This window comes from Entelurus aequoreus, linkage group LG19 (assembly GCF_033978785.1).
Source record: "Entelurus aequoreus isolate RoL-2023_Sb linkage group LG19, RoL_Eaeq_v1.1, whole genome shotgun sequence".
Taxonomy (NCBI): domain Eukaryota; kingdom Metazoa; phylum Chordata; class Actinopteri; order Syngnathiformes; family Syngnathidae; genus Entelurus; species Entelurus aequoreus.
In genome coordinates this window covers 8361735-8376030 of record NC_084749.1, presented here as the reverse complement: position 1 = coordinate 8376030, position 14296 = coordinate 8361735, and the positions used below count along the sequence as shown (strand labels likewise).

Here is a 14296-nt window from a genome sequence, read left to right as displayed (position 1 = left end):
ACATCTTTCAGGCCACATCTGGCCCCCGGGCCTCGAGTTTGACACCTGTGTATTATGGGATGTATAGCAGTGTAGAATGGGTCAATAGTAGGTGTGTGAATCTTTGGGCACATAAAGATTGGATCTGATTCAACAAGATTCTCTTCAAATCGATTATCGCGATGTATTTGGTACAACAATTATGAAACCTTTACAAAAAAAAAAAAAAAGGTGGTTGAATGGAGATGGCCTACATTTTTTTATTTTATTTTAAATTAATATTCTTAAATTTTTTTTAATATATTTTGAAAACATTAATTTATTGATTTTTGAAAGTTATGGAACGATTTAGATTTGTATTAAGAATCGACTTTTTTATGCTCAATTAACATTCAAAACGTCCTAAATGAATGGACACTGAAGACCCGCCCACCGTACCATATTATCCAATCATCATCCAGAACCTCCCCCCGCAAAATGTTACCCAATCAGGTAACATTCTATCATTCTTACAAAAAATACATACATTTTGATAATATCAATTTATTGATTCCCCCCACCCCCCCCTGCAAAATGTTACCCAATCAGGTAACATGAAATAATTCTTACAAAAAATACATTTTGAAAATATCAATGTATTGATTTTTGAAAGTTATGGAACGGGTTAGATTAGTATTAAAAATGTAAATCGACTTTTTTTTTATGCTGAATTAACATTCAAAACGCCCTTGAATGAATAGACACTGAAGACCCGCCCACCGTACTATATTATCCAATCATCACCCAGAACCTTCCCCCCCCCCCCCCCCCCCGCAAAATGTTACCCAATCAGGTAATATCAAATAATTCTTTCAAAAAATACATACGTTTTAAAAAGATCAATTTATTATTTTTTGAAAGTTCTGGAACGATTTAGATTAGTAATTAAGAATGTAAATCGACTTTTTTTTATGCTGAATTAACATTCAAAACGCCCTTGAATGAATGGACACTGAAGACCCGCCCACCGTACCATATTATCCAATCATCACCCAGAACCTCCCCCTCGCAAATTGTTACCCAATCAGGAGTAAGCCCCTCCCCTCGGAACATGGAAGGTCCATACCGGAAGAAGGTCAAACGTCACTACACTCAAGATGGCGTCCCCCTTGTGTCAGTGTTATCAGGTGAGTGCTCGGCTCGTGTTTGCGTTCAATAAACACTTAAAACACTTCATTTCATAATTGGACATTTACTTAAAATTCTAAATGTATGCAATTGCTTTCGGTGGTCTGTTTTTTTTTTTTTTACACTGAGATGACGAACCGTACACTGTAGCATGCCAACGTGATTGGCTACATTTAGCGATTATCTAACAAAAGTCGCCGCTAAATAATAATGTATACACTTTAAATAAAAAATATTATTTTACAGTTATTTATTGGTGTCCAAAACACGGCGCAGGGGCCATTTCTGCCCCCCAACTCGTGCTTTTTTTTTGCCCCAAACACAATGCCAAGATTGATTGATTGATTGATTGAGACTTTTATTAGTAGGTTGCACAGTGAAGTACATATTCCGTACAATTGACCACTAAATGGTAACACCCGAATAAGTTTTTCAACTTGTTTAAGTCGGGGTCCACTTAAATTGATTCATGATACAGATATATACTATCAGATATGTACTATCATCATAATACAGTCATCACACAAGATAATCACATTGAATTATTTACATTATTTACAATCAGGGGTGTGGAGGGGGTGGGGGGTAGGATATGGACAGCAAGTAGTGGATAGAGAGAGAGAGAGAGATCAGAAGGCATAAGAAAAAGTATCTACATTTGATTGTTTATTTTTGATTATTAGCAATCCGGGGAGGGTGTTAGTTTAGGGTTGTAGCTGCCTGGAGGTGAACTTTTATTGCGGTTTTGAAGGAGGATAGAGATGCCCTTTCTTTTATACCTGTTGGGAGTGCATTCCACATTGATGTGGCATAGAAGGAGAATGAGTTAAGACCTTTGTTAGATCGGAATCTGGGTTTAACGTGGTTAGTGGAGCTCCCCCTGGTGTTGTGGTTATGGCGGTCATTTACGTTAAGGAAGTAGTTTGACATGTACTTCGGTATCAGGGAGGTGTAGCGGATTTTATAGACTAGGCTCAGTGCAAGTTGTGTAACTCTGTCCTCCACCCTGAGCCAGCCCACTTTGGAGAAGTGGGTAGGAGTGAGGTCTGATCTGGGGTGGAGGTCTAGAAGTAACCTGACTAGCTTGTTCTGGGATGTTTGGAGTCTAGATTTGAGGGATTTGGAGGTGCTAGGGTACCAGGAGGTGCATGCGTAATCGAAAAAGGGTTGAACGAGAGTTCCCGCTAGAACCTTGCCTCAAAAAAGGTTGAAAAACACTGGGTTACATAACCAACCATTTTGTGTGAGCAGTTTAACAGTACGGACATATTTAACAATCATACACATTTACACACGAAAATAAAATAAAATAAAAAAGAATGACCGAAAAAAGGAATAGGCTGAAGCCAAAGCATATATTTGCCTATCGTATACCTTCACTGGAAATAAGATTACCTGGAACATTAACGTTAAAATAATCAATGGGATGAAAGTAATTGTAACTATATTTTTTCTGCTCCGCTGCTCCCAGTCTGTGGAACGCTCTCCCTGACCACCTGAGGGTACCACAGGCTGTGGATGCTTTTAAAAAAGGCTTAAAAACCCTTCTTTTAAAAAAAAAAGCCTTTTATTAGATATATGCATACTAGTTTTAGCTATTTGGCTGTTCTAGTTTTTATTTTGTATTATCTTTTTATTTTTTTAATATTTTTTTTTAATACACTATAGCACTTTGAGGTTGTTTACTCAATGTAAAGTGCTTTTTACAAATAAAATTAGGGATGTCCGATAATGGCTTTTTGCCGATATCCGATATTCCGATATTGTCCAACTCTTTAATTACCGATACCGATATCAACCGATACCGATATCAACCGATATATGCAGTCGTGGAATTAACACATTATTATGCCTAATTTGGACAACCATGTATGGTGAAGATAAGGTACTTTTTAAAAATAATAATAAAATAAGATAACTAATTTAAAAACATTTTGTTGAATAAAAAAGAAAGTAAAACAATATAAAAACAGTTACATAGAAACTAGTAATTAATGAAAATGAGTAAAATTAACTGTTAAAGGTTAGTACTATTAGTGGAGCAGCAGCACGCACAATCATGTGTGCTTACGGACTGTATCCCTTGCAGACTGTATTGATATATATTGATATATAATGTAGGAACCAGAATATTGATAACAGAAAGAAATGGGGGGAGGGAGGTTTTTTGGGTTGGTGCACTAATTGTAGGTGTATCTTGTGTTTTTTATGTTGATTTAATAAAACAAAAACAAAAAACAAACAAACAAACAAAAAACCGATACAGATAATAAAAAAACCGATACCAATAATTTCCGATATTACATTTTAACGCATTTATCGGCCGATAATATCAGCAGGCCGATATTATCGGACATCCCTAAATAAAATCTATTATTATTATTATTATTATATTTTATAATTTTCAATTATTTCACCTTTCAAGGTTTTCTTAAACCTTAACAAAGAACTACATGTCTTCAACTCATCACTGAGCTGAGCACTGAGGGGAAATACATTTGTATTTTATATTCCTTCTTACTTTACCTATTTCAAAAATCAATATCCCCCGTGAAGTATAGTTATCTCCTCTTAATTGAAATAACCTAAGAATACAAGCTGTTGTTCTTTACTCCAAACATCATTTCCATTGCTTTTAAAAACACAATATCTGAACATTTTAACACATTATAACTTCTAAATAATGGATTGGTATGTTCATAGTAGCACGCTTTGTGTGTTATTCTAATGACCCTTTTTTAAATTTTAATTATTGGGTCTATGTTTGTTTTATAAACATTTCCCCAAACTTCAACACAATATGTTAAATATGGAGAAATAAAAGAATAATAGAACATATGCAGACATGTCTTATTAAGTATGTGTCTTACTTTATAAAGAATAGCAATGGATTTAGATATTTTCCCCTTTTATATATTCAACAATGACACAATTTACACTGTTTTTACTATCAAAGTGCCTTTTTCAACGTTTCTTTATGGACACCCTCGGACTGAATGTTTATTGTCCAATTCTACATCCTGTGTTACACGTTTAAAAGTGCACATACTGAAGAGTCAGGCTAATAATATATATATTTTTTTCTCTCGTCAGATATGTTTAAGGAAATATTCTGCGACGTGCCCCTCCAATATCTTGCTGCTGCACAACAGAGCAAATGTCTTCAGGATACGGAACTTTCCCTCCAGTTCTTCCCAGGTAGGAACGTTTGATAAGTCACTATTTTTGCACGAGCCAAGGTGGGCTTCTGTCTGATTGGGTGTCGTACCACGGGCTGGCTAAAAACTGTACCACGGTATAAGTGTTTTATATCAGTCGACATCGTTGCTCGTTGATATTTTCGATGAACTATTGAAAATAAGGAATATGTAAGAAGTGGTTAGAGTGTCCGCCCTGAGATGGGTAGGTTGTGAGTTCAAACCCCGGCCGAGTCATACCAAAGACTATAAAAATGGGAGCCATTACCTCCCTGCTTGGCACTTAGCATCAAGGGTTGGAATTGGGGGTTAAATCACCAAAAAATGATTCCCGGGCGCGGCCACCGCTGCTGCTCACTGCTCCCCTCACCTCCCAGGGGGTGATCAAGGGTGATGGGTCAAATGCAGAGAATAATTTCGCCACACCTAGTGTGTGTGTGACTATCATTGGTACTTTAACTTAAAAAAAAAAACAGGGTTTTCTTTGGAAAAAATGGCATAAAACATGAAAAAAAAAATTTGGGTAAAATATTGCATGTTTTATGCTATTGCCACAAAAAAGGGTTTTCTTTGGAAAAAAGGGCATAAAACAAAATGTTTTGGGGTAAATATTGCATATTTAATGTTTTTGCAATAAAAACGTTTTTTCGTGGAAAACAATTCATAAAACATCAAATGTTTTGGGGAAAATAATGCTTATTTTATGTTTTTGCCATAAAAAACAGGGTTTTCCATAGAAAAAATGGCATAAAACATGAAAAAAGTGTTTTGGGGAAAATATTGCATATTTTACGCTTTTGCCACAAAAACAGAGTTTTCTTTATAAAAAAGGACATAAAACTGAATGTTTTGGGGTAAATATTGCATATTTGCCATAAAAACGGTTTTCCGTGGAAAAAATGTCATAAAACATCAAATGTGTTGGGGAAAATAATGCTTATTTTATGTTTTTGCCATAAAAAACAGGGGTTTCCATGGAAAAAGGGCATAAAACATGAAAAAAAAATTGGGGGAAAATATTGCATATTTTATGTTTTTGCCATTAAAAAACAGGGTGTTCTTTGGGGAAAAAAAGGGCATAAAACATGAATAAAATGTTTCGGGGAAAGTATTGCCTATTTTTGTTTTTTGCCATATAAACAGAGTTTTCTTTGTAAAAAATTTACATAAAACATGAAAAAAAAATGTTTTATGCTATTGCCACAAAAAAAAGGGTTTTTCTTTGGAAAAAAGGGCATAAAACAAAATGTTTTGGGGTAAATATTGCCTATTTAATGTTTTTGCAATAAAAACGTTTTTCCGTGGAAAAAAATTCATAAAACATCAAATGTTTTGGGGAAAATAATGCTTATTTTATGTTTTTGCCATAAAAACAGGGTTTTCCATGGAGAAAAGGGCATAAAACATGAAAAATATGTTTTGGGGAAAATATTGTATATTTTATGTTTTTGCCATAAGAGAAATATAAAAATGTTTATGTTTTTGCCATAAGAAAATATTACATAATTTATGTTTTTGCCATATAAAAAAAAACGGGGTTTTCTTTGGAAAAAAGGGCATATAACATTAAAAAAATGTTTTGGGGAAAATATTGCATATTTTATGCTTTTGCCCCCAAAAAACGGGGTTTTCTTTAGAAAAAAGGGCATAAAACTGAATGTTTTGGGGTAAATATTGCATATTTAATGTTTTTGCCATAAAAACAGTTTTCCGTGGAAAAAATCTCATAAAACATCAAATGTGTTGGGGAAAATATTGCATATTTTATGTTTTTGCCATAAAAAACAGGGGTTTCAATGGAAAAAGGGCATAAAACACGAAAAAAAAATTTGGGGAAAATATTGCATATTTTGAGTTTTTGCCATTAAAAAACAGGGTGTTCTTTGGAAAAAAAGGGCATAAAACATGAAAAAAATGTTTCGGGGAAAGTATTGCATAAATTATGTTTTTGCCATATAAACAGGGTTTTCTTTGGAAAAAATGGCATAAAACATGAAAAAAAAATGTGGGTAAAACATTGCATTTTTTATGCTGATGCCACAAAAAAAGAGTTTTCTTTAGAAAAAAGGGCATAAAACAAAATGTTTTGGGGTAAATATTGCATATTTAATGTTTTTGAAATAAAAACGTTTTTCCGTGGAAAACATTTCATAAAACATCAAATGTTTTGGGGAAAATAATGCTTATTTTATGTTTTTGCCATAAAAAACAGGGTTTTCCATAGAAAAAATGGCATAAAACATGAAAAAAATGTTTTGGGGAAAATATTGCACATTTTATGCTTTTGCCACAAAAAACAGAGTTTTCTTTATAAAAAAGGACATAAAACTGAATGTTTTGGGGTAAATATTGCATATTTGCCATAAAAACGGTTTTCTGTGGAAAAAATGTCATAAAACATCAAATGTGTTGGGGAAAATGATGCTTATTTTATGTTTTTGCCATAAAAAACAGGGGTTTCCATGGAAAAAGGGCATAAAACATGAAAAAAAATTTTGGGGAAAATATTGCATATTTTATGTTTTTGCCATTAAAAAACAGGGTGTTCTTTGGAAAAAAGGGCATAAAACATGAAAAAAATGTTTCGGGGAAAGTATTGCATATATTATGTTTTTGCCATATAAACAGGGTTTTCTTTGGAAAAAATGGCATAAAACATGAAAAAAAAAATGTGGGTAAAATATTGCATTTTTTATGCTGATGCCACAAAAAAAGGGTTTTCTTTGGAAAAAAAGGGCATAAAACAAAATGTTTTGGGGTAAATATTGCATATTTAATGTTTTTGCAATAAAAAACGTTTTTCCGTGGAAAAAAATTCATAAAACATCAAATGTTTTGGGGAAAATAATGCTTATTTTATGTTTTTGCCATAAAAAACAGGGGTTTCAATGGAAAAAGGGCATAAAACACGAAAAAAAAATTGGGGGAAAATATTGCATATTTTGTGTTTTTGCCATTAAAAAACAGGGTGTTCTTTGGAAAAAAAGGGCATAAAACATGAAAAAAATGTTTCGGGGAAAGTATTGCATAATTTATGTTTTTGCCATATAAACAGGGTTTTCTTTGGAAAAAATGGCATAAAACATGAAAAAAAAATTTGGGGTAAAATATTGCATGTTTTATGCTATTGCCACAAAAAAATGGGTTTTCTTTGGAAAAAAGGGCATAAAACTAAATGTTTTGGGGTAAATATTGCATATTTAATGTTTTTGCAATAAAAACGTTTTCCGTGGAAAAAATTTCATAAAACATCAAATGTTTTGGGAAAAATAATTCTTATTTTATGTTTTTGCCATAAAAAACAGGTTTTTCCATGGAGAAAAGGGCATAAAATATAAAAAATATGTTTTGGGGAAAATATTGCATATTTTATGTTTTTGCCATAAGAAAAATATAAAAATGTTTATGTTTTTGCCATAAGAAAATATTACATCATTTTTGTTTTTGCCATAAAAAAACTTGGGTTTCTTTGGGGAAAAAAGGCATATAACATTACAAAAATGTTTTGGGGAAATTATTGCATATTTTATTTTTTTGCCATAAAAAAACAGATTTTTTGGGGGGAAAAAGGGCATATAACATAAAAAAAAATTTGGGGAAAATGTTGCATATTTTATGTTTTTGCCATAAAAAACAGGGTTACCCATGGAAAAAAGGGCATAACATGAAAAAAATGTTTTGGGGAAAATATTGCGTATTTAATGTTTTTGCCATTAAAAAAAAAAAAAAAAAGGGTTTTCCTTGGAAAAAAGGGCATAAAACATGAAAAAATTGTTTCGGGGAAAGTATTGTATATTTTATGTTTTTGCCATATAAATAGGGTTTTCTTTGGAAAAATGGGGCATAAAACATACAATCTTGTGCCTGCTGCTTATGTTCTTCTGTGTTTTTGTGAAAGGTGCCACAGTCCTCACGTCTTCAGGTGAGATATTTGTCGGGGGAGCGGGGCGCGGGAAGAAAGGGTTTCCTCGGCGAATTCCTGGACAACCTGAAGCAGGAGATGGGCAAAAACAAGGAAATGAGAGAAAACATCAAAAAGTTCCGCGAAGAAGCCAAAAAACTGGAGGAGTCAGACGCTTTGAGGCAAGCGCGCAGGAAATATGTCAGTATTTGCTCTCACACGCTGCCTTTTACAATGGTGTTGTTCCTAAAGCTTTGTGCCTTGGTAGAAAACTATTGAGTCTGAAACGGTGAGGACCTCAGAGGTTCTGAAGAAGAAGCTGGAGAACCTCTCAGACACAGTAAAGGAGGTAAATACCGGGAGTGTCACACGGTCAATAGGTGGTCTGAGACGGCTCACCGGGATGTGTTCTTGTGCCTGACCAGGGCCTGGAGGAGGTCAGTCGCACGGACATCGGGAAGAAGATCAAGGAGGGAATGGAAGAGGCGGCTAAAACTGCCAAGACCTCAGCAGAGACGGTCTCCAAGAGCGGGGAGATGTTGGGAAAGACCGGTGCTTTCAAAGCCATCTCACAGGTTTGGATTCATGCACTGCTTTTCAACTTATATTCAATTAAATAGACTGCAAAAACAATATATTTAACGTTCGAACTGGTAAATTTTGTTATTTTTTGCAAATATTAGCTCATTTGGAATTTGATGCCTGCTACTAATTTAAAAAAAACTGGCACAGGTGGCAAAAAAGACTGAGAAAGTTGAGGAACGCTCATCAAACACTTATTTGGAACATCCCACAGGTGAACAGGCTAATTGGGAACAGGTGGGTGCCATGATTGGGTATAAAAGCAGCTTCCATGAAATGCTCAGCCATTCACAAACAAGGACGGGGCGAGGGTCACCACTTTGTCAACAAAGCAAATTGTTTAGGAACAACATGTCTCAACCAGCTATTGCAAGGAATTGAGGTATTCCACCATCTACGCTCCGTAATATCATCAAAAGGTTCAGAGAATCTGGAGAAATCACTGCACGTAGGCAGCAAGGCTGAAAACCAACATTGAATACCCATGACCTTCAATCCCTCAGGCTGTACTGCATCAATAAGCGACATCAGTGTGTAAAGGATATCACCACATGGGCTCAGGAACACTTCAGAAAACCACTGTCAGTAACTATACAGTTGGTCGCTACATCTGTAAGTGCAAGTTAAAACTGTACTATGCAAAGCGAAAGCCATTTATCAACAACACCCAGAAACGCCGCCGGCTTCGCTGGGCCCGAGCTCATCTAAGACAGACTGATGCAAAGTGGAAAAGTGTTCTGTCAACATTTCGAATTGTTTTTGGAAACTGTAGACGTCGTGTCCTCTGGTACAAAGAGGAAAAGCCCATCTGGATTGCTCTAGGCGCAAAGTGTAAAAGGCAGCATGTGTGATGGTATGGGGGTGTATTAGTGCCCAAGACATGGGTAACTTACACATCTGTGAAGGCACCATTAATGCTGAAAGGTACATACAGGTTTTGGAGCTACATATGTTGCCATCTAAGCAACGTTATCATGGACGCCCCTGCTTATTTCAGCAAGACAATGCCAAGCCACGTGTTACATCAACGTGGCTTCATAGTAAAAGAGTGCGGGTACTAGACTGGCCTGCCTGTAGTCCAGACCTGTCTCCCATTGAAAATGTGTGGCACATTATGAGCCCTAAAATAGCAGAAGGGAGACCCCCGGACTGTTGAACAACTTAAGCTGTACATCAAGCAAGAATGGGAAAGAATTCCACCTGAGAAGCTTCAAAAATGTGTCTCCTCAGTTCCCAAACCTTTACTGAGTGTTGTTAAAAGGAAAGGCCGTGTAACACAGTGGTGAACATGCCCTTTCCCAACTACTTTGGCACGTGTTGCAGCCATGAAATTCTAACTTAATTATTATTTGCAAAAAAAAAATACAGTTTATGAGTTTGAACATCAAATATGTTGTCTTTGTAGTGCATTCAACTGAATATGGCTTGAAAAGGATTTGCAAATCATTGTATTCCGTTTATATTTACATCTAACACAATTTCCCAACTCATATGGAAACGGGGTTTGTAACTCCCTAGGTCAGGAGTGGGCAATTAATTTTTACCGGGGGCCGCATGAGCAACCCGAGCACTGCTGGAGGGCCACATCGACAATATTTCAATTAAATTTTGCTATTATTTTGTGTATTACACACATTATTATTTTTGATATATACCGTAAGATAAATAATAATAATAATAATAATAATTAATAATAATAGTAATACTTCAACATAGTGTGTGTAACAGCATTCCATGACTAATATAAATAAATTAACATTAATAATAAATGACAGTAAAATAAGCACACGTATGACTGAGGAGTCATAGTGTAACTTTGTGTGGTGTTTGAGTTGTCCGACTTTTTGTGTGGCCATAAACGCACCAGTGGTTTAGTGCTATGCGTGTTGGTGACAGATGACAAGTTGGTTTTGGCCTGGTTTGTACGGCAGAAAATGACTAGTTTTTCGAGATAGAAGTGTGCAAACTCATGTTTTTGGTGTGGTTATGTCCGAATATAAACAGTTTTGCTCAATAAAGTGATCGATATAATTCCTGTCCTCGAAGCATCTCGATAGACGTTACAATAATTGAACGGTGTTCAATTGAACGGTGTTGACGAACACCGTTCGGGCCACTTGTTGTCACTGTCACTCAAAGCTGCATTGCAAAATTACATAGAATAAATATGTTTATTTTGTTTAGAATTCACATGGGATTTGATTTGGTGCGCGGCATATATTTGCTGCGCGCAGCGGACGCTTGAGCAGTGCGCAATTGCGCAGGCGCGCACCTTAGAGGGAACGTTGCTTGGCAGTCCATGTCTTGTTGGAAACACGCCATTCCTCATCAACTTTTCTCTTTTTAGCGTCTCGGGTGTAAACCGTGCAAAATTGTCGCTGCATGTGCACCTTCACTCGCAGGTTACACACGGACATACGCCCATAAATAATACTTTTCAAAATAAAAGCAGCACAGTTGTATTGCGCGCACGACATAGATGTTTTTTCAACTTTATTTTGTGATTTGTTATTGCAGCTGTTCACATTCACTCACAATCACGCACATGCATACGTCCACACGGAAGTAATACAAATAACGATTTTCAAAACAAAAGCAGCACCGTTGTATTGCACACTCGACATAGATACTTTTTAAAATTTATTTTGTAATTTATAATTGGCCTCACACGGGCCGGACAGGGACGCACAAAGGGCCGGATGCGGCCCGCGGGCCGCAGAATGCCCAGGTCTGCCCTAGGTGGAACTTTATTGACTTGTTGTGGGGGTGGCATACGCACACACTAAAGTTGTTGTGACATTTCCTTCAAATCTGCCCATAAGTAATTTTACCGACTAGCTGCCAGCCAGACAAACGTACAGTAATGACTCCTGCTGCAGGTGACAATGCAACCTTCGAAATGAGATCAATCCTCTCCATTTTTGCGGTCATTCTTACTTTGTTGACCTCATTCAGGGTATGGAGAGCGTGAAGAAAGAGATCGGCGACCTGGGCCACACCGGCCCCTACCGGCCTCCCGCTAGACTCAGGAAGCGGAGCGAGTTCTCCTCGAAGGGGCCGGCGGATGAAAACAAGGTCTATGAAGCCAACGAGTGCGTGAGCGGACAAACTGACCACACCACCGCAGCCATGACGTCCTCTCTGGACTTTGGTGTTTATTGACACTGCGAGGTTGTGTGTGTGTGTGTTCTTTCAGGGAAGCTACGGGCGTGGTACTCCACAGGGACTCCAAATGGTACCAGCAGTGGAAGGACTTCAAAGACAATAATATGGTCTTCAACAGTAAGTTGTCCTCCTTTTGAATGGTATTCCACAACATCAGGTACACCTAATAAGGTTCATAGTACTCTAATTATTATTATTACACCCTACTTTTCCTCCGTTTTATTTTCACTTTTCCAGGAATTCCACATTTTCTGGGACATTTGTCAGGCTCAAAACACTGATGACATCTATTAAACAGACAAAGAAGCGAGGAATTAGACAGACAGCATTAAATTTGGCTCAATGAGGAGAAACGCATAGACCTGTACCCTTGTACACACTCTGACGAAAGATTATTTGGACTTTCCCTGATTACATGGCAACATCTGTTTCTAAAGGGACGGGGGGTCGTAAACAGCCGTCGCCTTTGGTTACTAAACAGTTCAAAGAAAAGGTGCCTGGAAGGGGGTCAGGTCCTGCTTTCTCTCCGCTTTGTAGATCTCGGGTCAAGACAAAATCTTCCTGTGGATTACAATACATCAAAGAAACCGACACCTTCATGTCGCTTCCCATCCTACACAGTGGAGTTTTACAAGCCTTTTGATTGGTAAGATCAAAGACAGCTTTTGTCTGCTCGCCGGGAACTCATTAAAACAGAAAGTTTTGTGATAACTTAGATACAATTATTCTGACACATTTTTCCCCATTCGAAAAGCTTAGTTGCCAGACTTTTACTGTAAAATATATGGTGTTTTCTTTTATTATTCCATCCATCCATCCATTTTTATTATTATTATTTTTTTCTTTCACAACATATTACTGTAAATAGAAACATTTTGTATTTTGGCAATTCTGCTGCCAGTTTTTTTTACTATAATAAAATGTGGTACCGTTATTCCATTTACAGTAATACACCGTGAACACATCAACCGTGGATTTTACAGTAAAAAAACAAAAAACTGACAGCTCAGTTTTACTGTAAAAATAAAAAACCTTGGTTGCTTTTTTTCAACTTACAGTAACATGCTGTAAAAACATCCGTAAATATTAGAGTAAAATCATTAGTCACTTTTATGGTGTACACGTTGATGGAAAACGTGCTTCGAAATCATAAGTTAAGCAAATATTTAAGTATTTATTTGAATTTTCAATAAAAAAAGTGTCAGGTTCAAACACTGATGACATCTATTAAACAGACAAGAAGCAAGGAATCATGCAGAGGCAGAGTTCAATTTAGCTCAATGAGGAGAGACGTTTGGGACTGCACGCTCAGTTACAATCTCCCACCCCGCTCTAAGGCACAGCCCACGTGCTCCTCTATTTATTTGTGAGGTCCCTGGCATACTTGCCAACCCTCCCGTTTTTAGCGGGAGAATCCCGGTGTTCAGCGCCTCTCCCGACAACCTCCCGGCAGAGATTTTCTCCCGACAAACTCCCGGTATTCAGCCGGAGCTGGAGGCCACGCCCCCTCCAGCTCAATGCGGACCTGAGTGGGGACAGCCGTTCTCACGTCCGCTTTCCCACAATATAAACAGCTTGCCTGCCCAATGACGTCATAACATCTACGGCTTTTAGAGAGTAGAGTGCACAACAAGGAGAGAGAGTTCTTGGTTTCTTATGTGGGTTTATTATTAGGCAGTTTCATTAACGTCCTCCCAGCGCGGTAACAACACACAACAACAGCAGTCACGTTTAGTCTACCGTAAAGCAGTTCGTCTGCAGTAAACAGCAATGTTGTGACACTCTTAAACAGGACAATACTGCCATCTACTGGATAGCCTGCAGAACACTGAAATTCAAATATTTTATTTATATGTATAATAAAATTTAAAAAAAAATATATATATATATATACAGGTAAAAGCCAGTAAATTAGAATATTTTGAAAAACTCGATTTATTTCAGTAATTGCATTCAAAAGGTGTAACTTGTACATTATATTTATTCATTGCACACAGACTGATGCATTCAAATGTTTATTTCATTTAATTTTGATGATTTGAAGTGGCAACAAATGAAAATCCAAAATTCCGTGTGTCACAAAATTAGAATATTACTTAAGGCTAATACAAAAAAGGGATTTTTAGAAATGTTGGCCAACTGAAAAGTATGAAAATGAAAAATATGAGCATGTACAATACTCAATACTTGGTTGGAGCTCCTTTTGCCTCAATTACTGCGTTAATGCGGCGTGGCATGGAGTCGATGAGTTTCTGGCACTGCTCAGGTGTTATGAGAGCCCAGGTTGCTCTGATAGTGGCCTTCA

The 14296-nt window shown here is 36.7% G+C and overlaps 1 protein-coding gene across 1 annotated transcript in view; it reads left to right on the top strand.

Moving 5' to 3' along the window:
- The first annotated feature begins 1032 nt into the window (after positions 1 to 1032).
- Positions 1033 to 14296, top strand: part of LOC133634841 (mitochondrial import inner membrane translocase subunit TIM44-like) — a 42556-nt gene continuing 29292 nt past the window's right edge. Inside the window, exons 1-7 of the mRNA XM_062027478.1 lie at positions 1033 to 1145; positions 4240 to 4344; positions 8242 to 8445; positions 8513 to 8593; positions 8670 to 8819; positions 11782 to 11918; positions 12023 to 12108. Of these exons, the coding sequence (XP_061883462.1) occupies positions 1116 to 1145; positions 4240 to 4344; positions 8242 to 8445; positions 8513 to 8593; positions 8670 to 8819; positions 11782 to 11918; positions 12023 to 12108 (793 nt within the window). The 5' untranslated portion in view covers positions 1033 to 1115. The remainder of the gene's footprint in view (positions 1146 to 4239; positions 4345 to 8241; positions 8446 to 8512; positions 8594 to 8669; positions 8820 to 11781; positions 11919 to 12022; positions 12109 to 14296) is intronic.